General features: G+C 32.8%; 2 protein-coding genes across 4 annotated transcripts in view; one reads left to right on the forward strand and one right to left on the reverse strand.

Moving 5' to 3' along the window:
* The window catches only part of LOC131853011 (ribosome quality control complex subunit TCF25), a 30,026-nt gene extending 22,374 nt beyond the window's left edge, over window positions 1–7,652 (forward strand). For 2 of the 3 annotated variants that reach the window (XM_059203799.1, XM_059203800.1), the window contains exons 12-15: window positions 596–709; window positions 1,262–1,440; window positions 2,089–2,315; window positions 5,157–7,652. In XM_059203799.1, coding sequence (XP_059059782.1) covers window positions 596–709; window positions 1,262–1,440; window positions 2,089–2,315; window positions 5,157–5,173 — 537 coding nt within the window. In that variant the 3' untranslated portion in view covers window positions 5,174–7,652. Of the gene's footprint in view, window positions 1–595; window positions 710–1,261; window positions 1,441–2,088; window positions 2,339–5,156 lie in introns of all 3 variants that reach the window. The other variant, XM_059203801.1, reaches the window with a different exon arrangement.
* A 6,595-nt stretch (window positions 7,653–14,247) lies between these two features.
* The window catches only part of LOC131853048 (uncharacterized), a 121,062-nt gene continuing 113,948 nt past the window's right edge, over window positions 14,248–21,361 (reverse strand). The window contains exons 21-23 of the mRNA XM_059203841.1: window positions 20,962–21,091; window positions 19,999–20,090; window positions 14,248–15,684 (exon numbers count right to left, since the gene is read on the reverse strand). Coding sequence (XP_059059824.1) covers window positions 15,630–15,684; window positions 19,999–20,090; window positions 20,962–21,091 — 277 coding nt within the window. The 3' untranslated portion in view covers window positions 14,248–15,629. The remainder of the gene's footprint in view (window positions 15,685–19,998; window positions 20,091–20,961; window positions 21,092–21,361) is intronic.

Genomic DNA, 21,361 nt, shown 5'->3' on the forward strand with positions numbered 1-21,361 from the left:
ATATCTTGGCTCTAATATGGTTGAGTACAATGATGGATGGCTCATCCGTCATACTCGTGAAGGTGCTGATTGTGGGGCCTGGCCTTGGGTTCGGATTACGAACACTGATTAGACTATTTACTTTTGACTAATGGCTGGCCTGGACATCAGTGGAATATCTACACTAACTATAAAGCTGAAGAGTTTGTTTGTTTGAACGTACTACTCTCAGGAACTACTGATTCGAATTGAAAAAATATTTTTCTGTTGGATAGTCAATTTGTCGAAGAGTTTAAGGTATATAACATTACGCTACGACCAATAGGAGCGGATGCAATGAAAAATATCGTATACCGTTGTGTGCTCGTAAACGGTTCAAGTTAGCCAAAAAATATGTAGGAAGTGATTTTAGTAACCACGGGAACGAAGTCGCGGGCACAGCTAGTGATAAGATAAACATGAAATCAAGTCAGTCAGATAATCCTAGGCAATTCATCTAGACATGTAAGCGTAACACTTTACACTTCAGAAATGATCATGATTCTCTAGGCTTATTATACAATATTGAATAGAGAGAATGTTTTGTATGTGAATAATAATTCTTATACAATTACAGGAGCTTGCAACTGAAGCCGCTGCTAGGCGTAAAACGGTCTTTCAAATATGGCCTGACGAACTGATCCGTCACATGGTTATCATAAAGCCGATGGAGAGACTTCTTTTGGATAGCGTAAGTATTTTACAGTATGACAAATTATATATATATGTATACTACTCGCCCCGGTTCGCCCGGAAATACATGTATTATACATATAAACCTTCCTCTAGAATAACTCTGTCTATACATTATTTAAATTATTAACCGGATCTTAACACGAATAATTAAGACCCGGTTAATAATTTAAATAATGTATATTAAACAAGTAAGTTTAAAACTCTGTCTATTAAAAAAACAGGGTTCAAAATTCGTTGCGTAGTTTTAAAGATTTAAACATACATAAGGATGGACAGACAGCGATCGCATCTTTGTTTTATACTAGGTAATTTGTAACATTACGTAGGATCATTTGCTTTTGACAAAATTGCAATAGCATATACTGGGAACCGTGCGGGGTTCTTCGATGTATAATATGTTTTTACGATAAAAAAATATCCATGTATTTGTAACAGTTATCTAGTGCGCATAACACACGCTTTAGCTACCTTAACTTGAGTTTAGATGGCACTGTGTGATTTATCCTGAGATTATTATTTACTTTACAATGTATTCGTCCATTCACAGGTCATTCCTGACGTGGAAGTTCACGGCATCGCATCTAACCCTGTGCCCGTGCCCATGGCCAATGGTAACGACCGCTACCAATATAAGTACAAGCCGCCGACCCCTGAGGCTGACGCCCCCACTGACAACCTGCTGGCTGGGTTCTTGATGTCCATTGCACCGGCATTCGTTCCACCTCCGTACGTATAAATAAATTATTTTTTTCTGTTATATTCTATTCTATATCCGCTACAATTTCGGTTGTCAATTCGGTTACAAGTTGCCGGCAACAAACGCAATCGCCCTCTTGCGCCCCAATTCCCAATTGCCAGAAAGGCGCTCCCAAAATCAGTCGCAGTCTAGCGTTCCGCAAGGAAGTTATGATTACGATTGGACATTTTTTTGAAGAGATACAGATATTTTTGCAGAAATATATGACATCAGAATTAAATTTTTTTTGGTATTTTTAGGCACATGAGTAAAAGCACATGGCACTCAAACGGTTATAATATATATCTAGAATGTAAAAAAATTAGCTACGGATCTTCGTAGTGATTTGAAGTTTCTACATTGAACCGTTCTGAAGTGTATGTAGGATACTTTGTTATTTATTATAATACGAAATATGAAACTGCGATTGAGCGGCCGCCGTCGATCTTTTCAATGTGTTGCGACAAAAATACGGATACAGTTTTTGCCCTCAGTCTCGTCTGTTTCAGCCGCGCGTTTTAATTGAAAGATGAGCATATATCCAAATTACAGGATATGAGACATGACGCTTTACATCAGCCTATATATTTCAGTTACATAAAAAAACCGACGTCATCGATTGCGAACCAATTTTTCAGGAATCCTGAGCCCGTTGCAAGTGACATGGCGGTCCAAGCGGAGCACCGTAACGTAAGAGCCGTACAACGTCGTGAACAAGAGGCTCTTACCCGTCAACGTGAAGCGCTTGCTCGCGAACGCGTACAGCTTGAGCGCGAACAAGCAAGGCTTTTGGCCGAACAAGAGAGGCTTGCCCGCGAACGAGCTGAGCTTGCGCGTGAACCTGAGGCGCGCAATCCAGATGGCGGTAATCCTAACTAATTTATAAAGGTGAAACTAACTCTGTCTATCAGCCTGTCTGTCTATCTGTCCGTTTCGCTTTCTCATTTAAATGAAATTGGTACACAGATAGTCTAGACACTAAGAAAGGACATGGGCTACTTTTTAATGTGAAAAAGGGTTGTAAGGGATTGAAAGAGGACATGAAAGTTTGTGAGTAATTTGTTAAATCTAGAAGTTTGAAACTTCTTTTTTGGACTGTTAAATATATATGATTTTCAAAGATTTACCCATCAAAATGTTACCCTAAGCGGGTAAAGTATAAAAGGGGTTGAAAGTTTGTAAGGCAATATCGTCATTTTTTAAAGCTAAAAGTTTGAAACAAAATATCATCATTTTTTAAGTCTATAAGTTAGGAAGTTATTTTTTGGGCTATTAAATAATATAAATAAATATGATATTCAAAGTTTTACCCATCAAACTGTTATCCTAAAGTGGGTAAAGTATAATAGGGTATGAAAGTTTGTAAGGAAATATCTTCATTTTTTAAAGCTAAAAGATTGAAAGTAATTTATTGGCTGTTAAATAAATATGATATTCAAAATTTTACCCATTAAAATGTTACCCTTAAAAGGGTAAAGTATAATAGGGGATGAAAGTTTGTATGGAAAATAGATATTGGAAGGTATAATGGTGAAAGTGTTATCTTTGGCTAGATTATTTACTATTTTTCTTTATTTGGTACAGCTAGTAAATTGTATTACTTTTAAGATTACTATAAAATATGTTTATTTATTGCATTACGCGCATGTTTTGAATGATATTATACAATAGTAATGCATGTATGTAAGTTAATAGTGTTGACATAATATATATACATATATATAATATCAATTAAGAATCTAATCTGTTATCATAAAATTAATATATTGTAATCGTAGTAATGTTTGAGCTGTATTCAATGTTAATTAGTATATTAATAAAGGTTATTGGGCAAAACCTAATTTATTAACAAAATATTTCCTACAAAAATAAAATTAACTGAAATTGTTAAGTATTAACCAACTTTGTTTTATACTACTATGGTGGCACACAACAAGCATACGGCCCATCTGATGGTAAATGTTTACCGTAGCCTATGGACGCCTAAAACACCAGGTGTGTCATGAGCTCGTTGCCGACCCTTAAGAAACCTTAAAATACTCTTCTTGAAAAACCCCATGCTGTAGTCTCGTGAGAAAACATTGGCATGAAGTTCATTCCACAACCTAAGTACGCCAGCTATTAATTTTATACAATTTTTATTTTTTAACCATTGCAATAAAAATGAATAATAATAATAAAACTGGTATTCCGTGAGCATTTTATATGTAAAATGTTTAGATAAAACAATTTCAATGAAGCATTATATTAAATAAACAAAACTACCAATATTAATATCCGAAACCTTATTATAATTGACCTTAATATATTATCTTTTTCATATTTTGGTCTGAATCCCATTGTCTGTATTAACGCGACATATAAACGCGTAAACTAGAGGGGTTTACCTAAACTTGCACTCTATTTTTTTTTCTGTAGGCCGTGGATATAGGTTTCATACTAAAGTGCCCAATGACCTTTACATTCATGCAAGTTGTGACATTGTAAATTAGATTCGACAACTTATGGTCAGAATTGATCAGATTTTACAATAACGTATCAGGACAAAAACCCTGTCTTGTTATAGTAATCCTGTATAGGTATACATTTACATACAGGATTATAATAATAATAATATAGGGCAAGATGTTGCCACAAATGAAGCAACAGATATTACTTTAAACATAAAAAAGTCTTATGGAAATTTTCAGTGCGTCACCCCATAATAAAAAGACGTCATTTTTTCTTCAATATCACACATCGTCTCTGATAATTTCCAGGCTTACTACTAGTTCATACAAACTAATTCTTTATTATACTCTGTGCGCTGTAACATGGTGCGGGTGACACTAATTTTACATTTAACAATTGCTACATTTAAGTTAATACAGTTATCAGTGATCTAAAAAATTACGAATTGGTACAGCTCAAATACTGTCATAAACGCTGCAATTTTTAAGAGTGAAACAAAAGTTAATGAAACTCACCCGCACCATGCTGTAGCGTATATGGTATACATATATACATTTTTCACGACTTGTACTTATTAGCTTATCGTGTTTTCTTATTTTTACATTTTAAATGTTTACTGTTTCAGGCGTCATTATTCAAAACTGACTATTTGTAAAATGATTACTATATAATAGTATATTACTACGATGGTGGCAAACAAGCATACGGCCCATCTGATGGTAAATGGTTACCGTAGCCTATGGACGCCTGAAACACTAAGGGTGTGCGCGTTGCCGACCCTAAAGCAAACTTAATATGCCTTTCAAGAAAAACCTCATGCTGTAATCACGCGTAGTTCATTCCACAATCATTTTTTAAATTAAAGCAAAGAACAGGATGGATAATTAGTGCTTCTATGTAATTTATTAAAATATAGTTATATGGGCTAAGTCCATTGAAAGAGTCAACGCTGCCAGTATCTTGGGTACGCTGCCTCGACGTGCCGCGTTGGATTACAATGAGTTTTTGTGATTGTATGTATTAATGTATTATGTACAATATAATGTGTAAAAAAAATATTAATTAAAAAAAAGTTACATATAAGCACTTTTGAATAATCATCACTTTTTTTTAATCTACCGCTCATTCGGAAAGCTATCTCATCATAAGAAGAACGCGCAAGAAACTTGCGTGTTGCTCTTTTAAATAATTTAGTTGCAACTTTAAACGTGTCATAACTCAGTACTGTATTGTGAGTGGGGTGTGGTGTTACCAGGTACAGCGGATAGCTGAGCTCAAGCCCCATTGGTGGCAGCCCCTCCTGACAGCGACGGGGATCTCAGTGAAGAGGAGGAAGATCCTCTGCTTAAGATTTACAGATGGTGCGTTTAATGAGGCCTCGTCTATCAACGCAGAAATTAATCTATGTATTTCGATGTGCTGTATTTGATACTATGTTTACAATTAATCAATTTACAGTAATCCCCCTGTACGTTAGATTGGTTCCGCGTTATAAGAAAACGCGTTGAAGGAGTATGTCTGTATAATGCGTTTTACGACCCCGTATAACGCGTTACGTACGTTAGTCACGTTTCATTTTTCTGGCTAAAACGAGTTTAAATCGACTATTCAGGATAAATTGCATTAAGAACGAAATATGTACGTTTTTTTAAAATCAAAACTAAATTATGACCATCATAAATAAAAAACTTATGCATTTGAACTACAAAACGCGTTATATGGGGAACATCCGTGTTATACAGGACATTGAAATCCGCGTTATATGAGAAGCCGTATAAGTATGGCATGTTATAGGAGGATTACTGTATATGTCTAGGTAGACGCTTTCTACCTTAAGTAATCAATATGTTAATCAATGACTGTCCCTTTCATATTAACGTCAATGTTCACGTACGTATAGGCTATAACGTAGTATGTACGAACCATATGATATTATCTCTTATTGGAGTGATCGTATATTTGATGTATAAGTAAAAATATCTAAAAGAATCTGTAAGGCTGCCAAAGCTCTTCATTTGAAATATATGAATATGGTAACAGGTAACATTAACATATGAGTTGAGAACGGACAACGATATTATTATTGATAAAAAATGAACAAATTTCTCAATAATTTGATGATCTTCTCAACATTTCCTTTCAAAGCTACAAAATCTTTGAATTCGTCATCTAATCTAGCTTTTAAAAATTACTATTAATTGCGTCCAAGACTTCAAGTTTTAAAACATTAGTTCCTCCTGTACAGTAAAAACATTTTACTCACTCAACCTGAAAGGAACTAAAGATATTTGGTGTAAGTCACTTAAAGTAATTAAATCAATAATATTGATATACACTTAGTTAACATAACTATAATTATTGTAATGGGTGAGTATTGTGATTAATATTGGCTGTGTTCTAAAATTTACTGTACTTAGTGGAGTAACTTGAATCAATCATACATTCTCTAAAATCCAAAATGTAGTAGAGTTGGGCCGTTTCGTTGTACTTCCTCTTAAGTGATCGAGTACAATGATAGTTGGCTCATACTCGTGAACGGGTGCTTGTGGAACAGGTCTGTTCAAGCTATGTGTACTGACCGAATTATAGCCATTTAATGAAAAAAATAATGTAATGAATACTATATTCGTCCTAAACCTAAGTTGTAAAATGTGTGTATTATTATAATGATCTACAATGGTATTTGAAAAGAATTAAGTCAGATTTTCTTGTCAGTTTCTCTTGGCACTAAATAAATTCAGAACTTACGGTAGATTTGACTTAACATAATAAGATCTAAATGAATGAAGTTAAAAAATATGCAATTTATATTTGTATATGTGTATTTAACTTGTTAATTTTGTTTATTGAACGTTTAATGTTATCTCGATTATTATTTTTTTGATCAAACGATAATTTTCTTTTGTTTTGAGAATTAATTTTATTTTTGGATCCTGAAACTATCTATTATTTATAAAAAATATGCAATTTATATTTGTGTACTTAACAAATATTTGTTAATTTTTTTTTGTTAAATCTATAATGATATCTCAATTATTATTTTTTTTGTTCAAAAGATAATTTTCTTATGATTTGAGATTTTTTATTTTTGTATCCTTAAGCAAAACTTGAACTCCCTAATATACCAAAACGGTTAATTAGTATATCAGTTCGTGTTCATAAATCAGAATATTTAACAATTTGGCGAAGACATTCACCTGAATCCGAAGTTTTGGCCCATAGTTTTACGTTCTTTACTTTCACCTTCATTTGACTTATATTTTTTTTATTAGTATAGAATTGCCGAATTTCTTGACATTTTGTTGGAGAAATCTAGACTAAATGTCAAATATAACTATAATATAAATGGATGAGGACTGATTTTCCGATAATAAGTAGTCCTTGATGAATTTTAATCGGAGTACTTTTAGGCTTAAAATAAAACATATTTTAGATTAATATTAAAATATAGCAAGAGGTATGGCTCTCTGCTGACTGTATATAATGCAGTATAAATTACTTTTTAGGGGACCTAGTGTGACGTGGGGTGGGTGAGGAGGATGAATTTCATGGCATCACATCTGAGTATAATCCAAAATTTATGAATTAAAGATATAACTAAAAACATTTTCATAATATTCGATAACATTGCGTCATAGTTACACCAGTCAAAGGAGTTTTTCAATTATTTATTCAACTTTATTGACCAATAAATTCCGAGTATAGGTATTCTCTATCAGTCAACCTTATGTTTATTATGTGTATAATTATTAATATGGAATCAAAATTTATATTCAGTTTTACTTTAATAATTTCAATAATTCTATTACTGCTAATAATGGTTTTGAATTAGATTTTTGAACTAGTTTAACTTGTGAATTCGCTCAAAATGACTTGGTATGGTATAATGTTTGTGAAGTGGGCAGTTACATTAAAATGGGCTACGTCTGAAATGTTACAAGAAATCACCAAAATCATGACCAATAATAATAAGGACGGAAGAAGGGGTAAAAAATAATTAAAATCGTGTGACGTAACTAAGTTGTAAAAATTCAAATCATCACTTGTTTTCATCAAGGGCTCCAAATCTGTGACTGAAATTAAATTCAATCTACTTGAAAGCATCAATTGTTGAATAATATTATCAATATTCTTTTTAAAACTGTTTACGTAAGCGTACAAAAAATAGTGTTGTAATATTTAAAAATATTACACTATTTTTTGTAGGGTACTGGCGCGCACTTTCTTGATCAGTGGTTTGTTCATTTTGGATTAGTAATTTCCAAATCTATAAGCCTCATGTATACGATCATTGTATCTAATATACGAAATTCATTACTTATAATATTAATTGGATAATCATAATCATTTATAGGTAATAAGGTATTTAAAATACATAATATTAGTGTTTAGTGTCTATTATATGATGAACCCGATTTCATGTCTAGTTTGAACTAAATTGATAAGTATTAAGCTTGAAGCGTTTAGGCTATACTAGGTGAACTTCCTGTGATGTATGACGTCGCGCATTTAAATGCGAGGAATGAACAATAGGTTAAGACCAGTGGAAGATAAGATGAACATCAGGTAAGGTCCAGGGGCACCGCGTGGAGGTCAACATGACACGATACTTGCTGATGGTCTCATAAGACCACATTACTAGCAATCCCGGTATACCCCCTGGAAACAGGTTGTCAGTGCTAAATTAGTAGATCCTTAGTCTTAGGATGGCGATGATCTCAGTTTGGATTACGTGAAATTAATTGAGCCTGAAATCGGGTTACGCCGGTAACATATATACCGATTACTTACACCTAATTACTATTTTGACTGAATGTCGTAGAAATCTGCCATTACTGCAGTATTGACTCTGATCATGTATGTTCTTTAATATTATTCGTGTAGTTTTCTGATGACACATGATAATGTGTAGTTGTCATGTATTACTTAATAAACATATACTTACATAATCACCAACATTCGTGTATGTTATTTAATATCCCTCAATCCGAAGTTTTAGCCCCCAAATACCGTTTATAAGCGAGGATAAGGTTGAGATATTACAGGATCGAGGCACACCTTAAGTTCTCCGAAAGAATGTTTCTCTCTTGTTCTGCGACTGTCGTCGACCTAAACTTCAGACTGTGTGTGACTAATTCATTACTCTTAATTAGTACTTTCTAGAAGTAGAAGAGTGAGACTGGAAATTGTTTCAGTGATGAGTCGTAGCATGGTAAGATGTATGAGTTCTTATAATTTTAAAAAAGGACATTAAATAAAAAGTGCCTGATATTTTATAACGATTTCGTTTATTCATTGTATAGTAGGTAAAAAATAGGCGATTTTGATGAGCGCTAGAATATGACAGGACAGGTTCAGCAGGCAGTGGCGACAATCAGCAGCGCAGGTTAGCGAAACCTTGAGGCGATTTTATGTTGTAATCAGAGTAAGCATGAAAGCATTTCTATTAACGTTTTAATGCTAATAGGTACAAATAATTTCAGTCGATAAAATGTGATTAAATAATAATGGGACGATTAATTAATTACTCTTAATTAGTTCTTTCTAGAAGTAGAAGAGTAAGACTGGAAATTCTTTCAGTGATGCGTCATAGCAAGGTCAGTTGGATGAGTTCTTATAGTTTAGAAAAATATGATTGATATTTTACAACGATTTAGGTACAAGTACCTAGTTGACAGGACAAGTTCTCAGCAAGCAGAGACGAGCACCGGCAGCGCTCATTTTGCCTAAATTTTAAAACCGTTTTTTTTTGTTGTAATTAGGGTAAGTATGAAAGCATTTTTATTAAAGTTTGATGCTAATTATAATAATTTCAGTTGATAAAATGTTATTAAATGACAATGGGATGATAGTCCAATAAAATAATTAAACATGATGTGACCAGTTTTGGCGCCATATATAAAAATAAGTTAAATTTACTTTTTAGCCTGTTGTTTAACTTAAATAAATAAAGAATAAGGGTTGTAAGGGGTTGAAACTTTGTATCGTCGTTTTTGAAGCAAGAAGCTTGAAAGTTACATTTTAGGCTATTAATTAAATATGAATAAAGAAAAAAGGGTTTTATGTGGTTAAAAGGAGAGATGAAGGATGGCTTGGAAGTATCGTCATTTGGAGGTTAGAAGCTTGAAACTTCTTTTATAGGGCGTTAAGTAGTAGTACTTAGTAGTAGGTATATTTTATCCACAAGTGGATAGGCAAAGGTACGAGACCATACTTAATTAAATATCTATGATTGACATGAAAGATATGTATTTATAAAAAGTATGTGAAAATGTTACCCTTAAGGACATAAATTAAATTAGGGGATAAAGGTTTGTATGGAAAAATTTTTAAGCTAGAACGACGAAACTTTTTGAAGGTACGAGAATTATATTAATTATAATTTATAATAATTTAAAGTCAGCTGAACAATCTGTATAAGAGGAAATATGAATATTAGTGCTTTTTTTGTGTGATTCGCGCGCTGCGTGGTTGTTGTACCTAACATTTTTTAGTTAACAAACAAGGCAAATTAGTTTTTTAATTTTCGTGGCTAAACAACAGCAGATATTGAAAAAACGAAGAGGATCTTTTTTGTGCAATATTCTATTATATTTTCTCTATAGCTTTTATTTGAAATATTTTGTCATCTTTCTTATCGTTATTGAGTTATTTTTAAAAAAGGCGTATATCCTTTCCCTTTCCCGTCAACTTAAATAAAAAATTTCTTTCTGAATATTATTATTCACGTATTTCCGGACTTATTTTGATATATATTGCGCCCAAACTGGTCACATGGTTTAATTTAATATTTTATTGAACTACGAGTAGGATATTTGTCGTTTCTATCGATAAAACTGGACATTTGTATTAAATAAAGATTGTGATAATCTTATTTCGTAGATTAATTCATGCTCAATAAATGTCCAGACTTGTGGCGGCGTGGTGGGCCGTGTCGTTGGGCTCCCTAAAATATGGTCGAGCGCAGTGGTGGCTGGCTCATCCGTCATACTCGTGAACTGGTGCTGCTTGTAGGGACTGGTTTGCTCTAATCACTATGACTGATTTCCTTTTATTAATTGTTTAACCAGTTGGTTGTATATTCAATATTTTTCTATTTGATTATTTAATTAAATTAGTGCTAATTGGTAGTTTGTAATCACACACTTAAACTTAAAAATGTAAAGTAAGAATATAATTATTTAAAAGAACAACACCCAAGTTTCTTGCTCGTTCTTATTGTGATAAGACAGTTTCCGAATGAGCGGTAGATTAAAAAAAATGTGATAACTATACAAAAGTGTCAAGTTTTAAGTATGTTCGTTGCCTTTTTACCTATACTGGATTATTCGCTTTCAAACCCGTCATACTCGTGAACGAGTGCTGCTTGCAGGGTCTGGTTTGATCTAGTCACTATGACTGGGGGGAAGGGGATTATTAGTAATGTGGACTTATGACCCCATTACTAATAATGTACCATGTCAGGTTGTCCTCCACGCGGTTCCCCCTGGAAACCATCGTGATAAATTCACTAGGACTTAACTAGGCTAACTAACCTGACCTCATGCTCATCTTATCATCCTCCACTGGTGCCCCGCGAGCGTAAACCGTTAGCGCAGACGGGTGCACCATTCCATTATCATCCACAAAAAAAAAGTCACTATGACTCATTCACTCTTATTTAGTTACTTAACTTTAATATTTTGACTCTAATGAATTTGTGCAAGTTGGTAGTTTCTATTCACACATTTCAACTTAAAAATGTAATGTTACAACTAAATTATTTAAAAGACAAAATTTTGTGATCGTTCTTATGATGAGACAGCTTTCCGAATGAGCGGTCGATCAAAAATAATAAGTAGATCTAATTACTATTTAAAAATGCTTCAGTGTAAGTTATTTGAATAAAATTAAATGATTTTCTATTCTATTCTTATAAAGATTGGAAAGGGTTTTAGAGGATAAATGAATGGAAAATAACAAAAGATGTCTATCGGGCAAGATTGAGTGACTATGTCGGTAACGGTTGTCTTAGATGGACGTAGTTAGATCAAATAGGTGACGGGTTCAAAAAGGTTCAGGTTAAAAGCATTTCTCATGGGCGGGAAATGTCAAGAAATTGAAGAATCCAGAGAAAGTGAAGGAAAGAAGTGTTAGAATCGGAGCTGGTGTTTATCAAAATAATGACTTCGGTAAGTTATTATTATAACTGAATAACTCAAATATATTTGCCCTTACGTAATCATTTAGTACTTACGTTTATCTTAACTTTATAAGTAATCGAGCAAATGTCTTCAATCACGTCTTCTACAGATGTTCAATATCCAATAAAAGGATTGCTATATTCAGTTCTGACCCACTTAGTCTTCTAATAAAAAAAAAAAGCGAAATGTCATTGAAAATAGTCTGTCCTATGCATTAATGGAGCATACTTACTACGTAAATATTTATTTATAAACTTTAAGGTTACTGATGTCAATTACATACAATGCAACAGACAGAAATCTACACAGACATACAACTCGCTAGCCAGTGGCGACCTAAGGGTGTGGCGAACAGGGCCCGGGGCCTCGTGTAACAATCGAAAAAAAATTAAACAACCAGTGGCATTTTGCTTAGTGGTAAGTTACAAAAACTTCCTGATTTAGGCATTTAATTTTACATTTAAAACAAGGCATAGTTATCTTGAACGCTGATTCAAAATATCTTTCGTTATTTTCCAAACATGAAACCTTTCCAACGCCTTTTCAATCTGTATAAGAATAGAAAATAGAAAATCATTTATTTAAATAAACTAATATTGAAGCATTTTCAAATAGTAATTACTTATTATTTTTAATCGACCGCTCATTCGGAAAGCTATCTCATCACCAGAATAATGATCAAAAAATTTGCTTGTTGCTCTTTTAAATAATTTAGTTGTAACGTTACATTTTTAAGTTGAAATGTGTGAATATAAACTAAATGTTTCCTCATAATTGTTTGCATCACATATTTTTCACGTAGATAATACAAAGGGCTTTGCAATTCCCAGAGCCTTGCAACGTGTAAGGCCTCTGTATAACTACCTGTATCTAGATCGGTTGAAAAATATATTAATAAAAAAAACACAATATCACATTAATATTTTTATTGATAGTCAGAAACTACATGAAACATTTTGGTTACATTGAGTACATTGATTAACTATAGTATATACGGAGAACATTACGGAATATATGAATCAGTAACTGGCCTAGATCTAGGAGTAACATGCAGAACTATTAAATATGGATATATAAGTAAACGTTCAGATTACACGGAGTGTACTAGTTACATATAACACCAATAAAATGTAATTATCTTAACAATCATTTACGAAAGTACCTGTGCCTTCTGTGTATGCACCCTAATCGTGAATAACAGCCTTTACAACAAACGCCATTGCTCTAAGTAAAGCAATCTTTAATTACTATGTGATACCGAATAAATCAATTAGTATATGATTTGATAAATAACCACGTAATATAGAACTAATATGATGGTAGATTTGATTGTAGGTAGGCAGTTCAAGAGATTATCAGATTTTTCTTGGGGTTCCATATAAACTGAGATACGTCTTTTGCCAATATCCATTTCATTCTATGGTGCTGTGAATAGCTAAGACAAGCTTCTACAAAACACGTGATAATTTAGTCACGTGTTAACAAAGTACAGTTTACCTCATGACGTAATTGTCCTAAGATTTTATTACAAGTAATCGAATCGATGTCATTTCTTGTTGTAAATGTTGTCATCCACAACTGAACACAACACAGTCCTGCTCAATCAGTGAACAATCTTGAACAACTATTATAACTATTATCTTAAAGAGTTTCATAGTGACATAAAAGAGTAATTGAACTATTCAAGTATATTCTGTTAACAACAAACACTTATCTATGAATATATTTTATTTGTTAAGACAATTCAAAATCTATGACAGATAGATGGAATATTTTAGTTAATCGACTTCATCGACTGAATAATTAGATACCTAATAAATTACATTAGGTGCTGTAATAATGTAATTTAAATAGGTATCTGTATATACTTCGGTATATAACTATAGTATTACTAATGCACATCGACTACGGTGCAAGTTAATAAAACACTTGATCAATTAGAAGTACACCATAGTCTCAAAGCTGAGTTAATAATCGAGAATCTTATCCTTTTTCTAGTAGAGTAATTAATATACTGATATAATATCACGACAAAAGCGACAAACTAAAACATTACATCTACTTCTAAACAATTTGCATTTTAAACTTCTGGTTACAATTTCTATTTCTCCAATAATTCTTATATTATAGATGTACTGATAATAGCATATTATATTAACTGTGATAATAGTAAAGACATCGAGATAGGTACAATTATTGTAATTATAATTGTATAATCAAAACATGCATATTAATATTCATCTATGACTATCAGTAGTAGTATGTACCGTAAAGATATAGAATAAATAATAATACAGTTTACTCGTTCCATATTTTTTCCATTCGTTGCAACGTTGATATTAATGTGATTTTAAATAGATATTATATATATACTAGATAACGTCGTTACTGCAGTTCCTGACTGCCACTAGGTTTTAAAATTAAACAGTGTTCTATATAGAAACAATAACATATAAGTTCCTCCATTATCTTTAAGAACACTACGCAATACGTTGCATTTTGATCACATCATAAAAATACAATAACAACTAGTTATATATCGTCAGTGAAGTTCTAACAGTGCGTAAGTAAAATGTCTAGGTACATTACAACAGAGCAAATAAGACTGTATAACATAAAAAGTTGTTGCAATGAAGGTATAGCTGGGATAAAGTAATTAAAATAAAATTTCTCACTGCTCAACTTTTTTCTGATCCGTTAAAAGAAGCGTATCATGTTTCTTCACCAATGCCTATTAATACTACCAAAAAAGTAGTGCCGCACTGCTAGAACTCCACTGACGTTATGTATAAAGAAATTGTATAAAAACCTTATATATACTAAATAGACAGGTACATATATAGTAAGTAGAAATACTGAAATGTGATGATGTATAATCATCCTTAAAAGTACTTAATACATATTTACTGGCATCTACCATTAAAACTAGGCTTAGGTAATTATAGCGATTTGAAATGTTGAATCGCACAGAACATTTAGATAAATAACATTTAAGTAGCGACTATTTTATAAGATACAACATTTTTTTTTCAATAACTAATACAAAGTCACTCACAAATTATGATTAACTTGTCTAATGTGAGCAGTGACTCAAAGCTGGTATACTAATATTGTGATTAAGAATTTCCAATTTTTAGATATACCTATAAAGTTTATAATTCAATAAATAGCAACATTAAATTATTTCGACAATTTCCAATGAGTTCATTCTTAACATTGCATAAAATAATACAACTACATAAAACAACTTCCCAAAAAGATCGCAACATATTTTTCGATTAACTTCAAACAGTATATGAATATAGCAAGTAATATGATTATTATCTATTTAAAGGTCCATGTCCATCACATCACATTTCCTATGCTCAAACTACGCACTAACACACTGAGGGCCTGTAAACTGTTCATATCAAATATATCACTCGAAATATAATTCAGCGTCTGCTTCTGCAGATGAACCCCCAATGACAGCACCATCTGTAAAGCTTACGTACTTGTGTCCGCATCCGTTCCACTCACTGTCGCGACTTGCTGCGGCGTTGATGTCAGTCGCCTTTATCATCCTTGCGTTTGGGGCTCAACGATCGCCCGCCCTTGTGCCTGCTGACATGACAACTCCGTCACACCTATGCACTATTATGACACTTTGCACTACACTGCAATGCACGGTGTCACACTTGCATAACGTGAACGGTAACACAAAACAACCTTTCATTACATCATCATAAGGTGTATGTAATACTATCAGTTTAAACCATTAATGTCCTCTGTTGGAAATAAATAGTGAGAAAGTTATTATTTACCAACTGCTTGTACATGTGACATGCTACCTATGTATATGTTAATGATTTTAAAAACGATTATTTATATGATCAATATGTATCTTGTTCTTGAAAATATATAGTCATATACTGCCCTAAATATATATTGGACCGTAATTAGAAGTAAGTGTACCTATTTGGTAATAGTTAAGCAATTTTAAAGTGATTATTTATCAAATATAAATAGCAAATATTAAGCGATGTGTTCTTGTAATGAATCTCTGTGTTAATAATAGCTGCAACAAAAGTGGGATTGCATTGTGTTGATCTCCTTATTACGGGCCTGTTTAAACAAATAATAATAATATATCGATACTTTTTTATTCCAGATTTTGTATTCATAATTCTTACCTTGCTGTAACGCAGTTAGCTAACTAGCACGGGAGGTAGATTTTTAACTGTATTCCTTAGAAATATTTTGTATTGTTTTATATAGTTTTATGAAATGTTTTTGTGGAGAAAAAAAATATTTTATTAATTTATAAAGTCTCTGACTTCTGAAGTAGGTATAAAAAATACCTGTGTTTCAGAAGTTAGTGTCCTCTTCCATATAATGGTGTACTTATTGAGTGAATTGGTCAGGACATTTTTACAATTTAAATAGACAGGGGTAATCGCTGGAAAGTGCGTATGTTTGATTGTATGGGTGTGTGTGTGTGTGTGTGTGTGTGCAGGTATCGGAGGGTGTGTACAGAACTTTGTGTGTTTTGTGTGAAATTATTTGCAGTCTAGAAAGCCTGTAGAAGGGTAAAATCGTATCAATTCTATTTGTTCATAATCTTATGTTAATAACCATTTCTTTAGATTGTTTTGCCCATATGGTATTGATAATTCATATTTAGTTCTTTATTAATATTGTACATATATACACACAAAAAAGTTGTTGGCGTACGCCATTTGATAGGGACTGGAACATTAGTTATAGTGCGTGAGTTTTTGTTGTCATTATTGTATTGAGTTATGTTATATTAATTTAAGGTCAAATAAAATGCACATACATAGTTGTCTAATCTAGACTCACTACCTACAAGTTTTTCGTATAAGGCTCTATATTGCCTGAAAGTCATATGCATTTTAGAAGCACCTCCTTATACTGTAATACGGTAACCAAATACTGACTGTGCTAGGGTTTAATGTAATGTATATAGCTTGCAATAGATTTAAATCTACCACATTTTACAATTTTTTGAAGGTCCTATATATATATTATATAAGTCTCCTGATGCGCGAAATGATATGGTCAATATGCATGCTTGTATTACTATCCAGTATCACACCTAGGTAGCGTATCTGAGATGCTTCAGTGATAGCAAGACATGAGCAGTTCTTTTGCGATGGGATTAAGTCGCATAACTGAATATTTAAATAAATGAAAAAAGATATCTATGTATTTATCAGTTATATAGTACCCATAACACAAACTTTAGCTAGCTTAACTTGGGAGTAGATGGCGCTGTGTGAATGTCCTGAGATTATTATTATTAGGTCTGTTTGTAGGGTTTTATAATAGAAAACGGTATTACGTTTTAGATGAATTTAAGGTAATATAATTTCTTTTTAGTCAATTATTAACTCTAAGGAGTATAAAGGCTGTACGATCAGCATGTCTTACAACATTTTCCTTGTCTAATTGTTGTTGACATAAATCATTTATGTATATTAGAAATATATTTGGTGCTAGAATACGCCCCTGAGAAACAACACAGGTTATTAGGATGGGACCTAACTGCCGTAATTTCTATATTCGCAGATATTTACTTGTTGTGTGCGATCGGTTAATTTTTTTTTTGTATATCAAGAGCATTTCCTCTCACTTCGATTCTCATAATATCCAGAAGCATAGGAATAGAAACCTTGTCAAAGGTCTTCCAATTATCTACGTGATTTATCAATTGGCTAACAAATTCCAAATTGGCATGCGGAATTAATTTTTTTATATTATAAACTTTACAGGTATTCAATAAAAGTGTATTTATTCAGATTAATAACACATTTACTGTACACTTGTACCTTGTACCTTGTACTTGTAGTTTACGTCTCCAGATAACATAGATTTAAATTAAGTCTAAAACAGTCCACGTTACGACTCCGCGTCGAATGTACGCGTTACTAATAAACCATGTAGCAAACTATCGAATAAACTTACTAATGTACAATAAGTAGTACAATCATTACACTTGTGTACTCACTACGGACATTCTACAATAAACAAATTAATTATGTAGTGGCACCTCATCACATCATAATGCTACAGTAGTGAGGTGATAACTAGTACGCTACTGTACCTACACAAATTTTAATTACTAATAAGAAAATCATTAACAGAAACTCATAAATATATATAATTAAGAGATGAAAAGATATATTTTTTTTAATAACTAGTTCAGTTGCCATGAAGATTTACTTGCCTTTAAAATAAAAATAGTTGACCCCTCTGAAGATGTTCTGTCTTAGCTATGAATATTGACTACGTATTGTATTGCATCGTAATAAGCAGACTTTAAAGAAAACCAAACCACATTAACTTTTTTAGTGTTCCGCGATGCTTTAATATTAATAATAAATATCTTAATCTTAATAATATTTAAACGCGAAAGTTAGTAAGTATGGGTGTTTGTAACTCTTTCAAAAACTACTGTACTGTAATCAGAATTTATACTGAAACTTCACCCGTGTGAATTTGCGGGCACAGCTAGTTCTAAGTCAATAAGAAAAAAATTATCGAAATAGGTCCAGCTCAATCGGCAGAAATCAAACTAAAGTTTGTGTTCATTTGGTGATCCTGAAATTAATCCCAGTATAGATTCTCATGTAAGATTTCAGGACGTTACACTTAAGGTGCAGTTGTTTTCGAGCACTGACTCGCCTACTTACGATCTTCTCTAAGAATATTGCAAGTGCTATGAATCCAATACATAGTCATTAATGAAACGAGGCGCGAAAAGCGATGTTTCAGTAATCAAATAAGTAAATATATTTCAACTAGCTGCTATGCGTAACTACTGCTATTTATTTGCCATTTACAAAGCTTTATGAGAATATAAAGGCCTGATGCGATCTACACCTCTCATCAGAGGTAATGCTACAGCTAGTCGTAGATCTGGTGACAGGCGTACAATTTGAGGCAGCTACGGATAAGTTACGAATTTGGTGGATATTCTTGCCTTGTAAACGTCATCAACCGCCAGCCCCTTAATTGTCATCCCTCGATTTTGGAGTGCCAGCCGCCCGAGCTGAAGAACGAACTGACAAACGGTAATGAGCCAAATTACAAAGACTACTCACTGCCATTGCTTGCTTTACTTACAAAATGATGTTTACATGTATCATCATACTGTTATTATAAACGCGAAAGTTTGTGAGTATGGATGGGTGTTTGTAATATAACTTATATATCAGAATAACATATAGACTAGAATTTAAAAAGATATTATGTAAATTGGGCGTATGTGTCAAATAAGTGTACCTGCAGATGAAATTGGGCGGGTCAGCTAGTGTAAGAATAATTGAATGAAGAATAAATTAATTATTATTAAAAGAAGTGTATTTGTTAATAAGAATATTGCTCAGTACAGTAGCCCATATTATTCCGTACGTTGATTAGATATAGACTTCATAATAGTAATTAAATATGTAGATATAATTTCGTAAATATTGTTATAGGACTTTTGTGTATTATATTTCTTGTGTTAAATATCTAATGAAAGTAATTTATTGCTGTATTGCATACTGCATATATAAAAATACAAGACACAACAACTAAATATGAGTGTGTTTATAAATGTGTTACATTGTGTTACATATCTATATGTATAATAATAAATATTACATTAATCCTTTAGTAAATTTGAAAGTAATTAAGACAGATATCTAAATTAACGCGTCGAGAGATAGATAGAAGATATCTAAAGAATAATTTTCTGTACTTGTTAATTAAATGCACCCTTTAGATAACCACGTTGTCGGAAATATGATTTATGCAAAGCATGTTAGACGCACAAAACCAGTATATTGTTATTCCATACCTACAAAATGACATCAACAATCATGCCATACAAACGGCTAAAACTAATATAATCACTAGAAACGTTACCTGCTGCTAACATGCTTAGACTTCTTGTCTTCCTTGCCGACGCCAGAACCCGAAGCCACTATGGGACTGGTAGAGCCCTTCTCGTTCTGTGCCTATCCGAACACAAATTATTAATAGTTAATAAAATTTATATAATTTCTGATGGTTTTGCTGTGGACTTGGAAATTATAACGTCGATTTGCCCGCGGAGACTCCGTTCGCTACAGCTCCAGCGCCTGTAGGAATATCTAGAACCTTCTTATAGGTTAAAACAGCAGTTATTAAATAAACTGCATGATTTAGAAGATTTTATGTCAGAGAATATGTGTGCTTGTAAGCATGTATATTACATTACGTTTAAAATGAAAGCGAGACCTTTCTATAAATTCGTGTGTGCATGAGTATTTCTGTCTTACCTGTTTCCTCTGCTACTAACTATGAAGCATTAGACAAGGCAAAGAGAACTCAGTATACCAAGGCAAATAGTGACGTTACTCAATTCCCAAAATAAAAGTAAGTTCTAAAAATAAAACCTGGCTGCTCAAAAATCCCGCCCTAAAATGTTACCGTCCTGTAAATGTTTATCCGTAGAATAAATATACATAGTTTTGTTGGTGTATGTAACGGCTTACGACTATGGGTGACAAATTGTTGTGTTACGTTCTTCTGTGTGACAGGAATTAGTTTTTGAACTTACTTATTTACTTTATTATATTTAGCTATATTTGGTTTTTGAGTAGATTTATAGATACTACCACAAATATAATTTTAGAAATTATTCCAATTTATCGGGTGCATGCAAGCAAAGCCGGGTACTACAGCTAAGAATATATATATATTAAAATGTGCTAATTAACTCAATGGATGGATGTCAACTCCTTTGAGGGTTTCAAACCTTTTTCCGTTAATTTTCCTATAAATTGAGCCCACATTTTGCAGTGCAAATAGCAGACTTATGCAGGTTTGTAATAAAGAAGCATTTACTTTCGCCTGTTGGCTCGTGGAAGGACCAGCTTCAGCCTGCAGTTGGGATTGACTGTTTACGTGACCCATCTTAGAGAGCGGTGGGTTCTTGAATGAATACGAAAATGCCAATCCACGTTTTAACGATGCTCTGTAAAGGAAGTAGTGGTGTATCGTGTTAATTAGACGCTGATACGATACCATCTTCTTATTGGTTATATATTCAAAACAAAATAAGGGCAAACATATATTTTAAGTATTCTGGACGAACTGAACGGCTCTGAGTTAGGTTAATCTGTTTTTTTAAAAACACAATTAATATGTAATAGATCTTCACATGGTACATTGCTTGGGGTCTTAGTCTAGTTAGAATTGCTAACTATCTCCTGCCCCTGTTCAATAGGGTATACACAAACCCTGA

This window comes from Achroia grisella, unplaced genomic scaffold (genome assembly GCF_030625045.1).
Source record: "Achroia grisella isolate CSIRO2021 unplaced genomic scaffold, CSIRO_AGI_Agris_v1 utg874, whole genome shotgun sequence".
Classification (NCBI taxonomy): Eukaryota; Metazoa; Arthropoda; class Insecta; order Lepidoptera; family Pyralidae; genus Achroia; species Achroia grisella.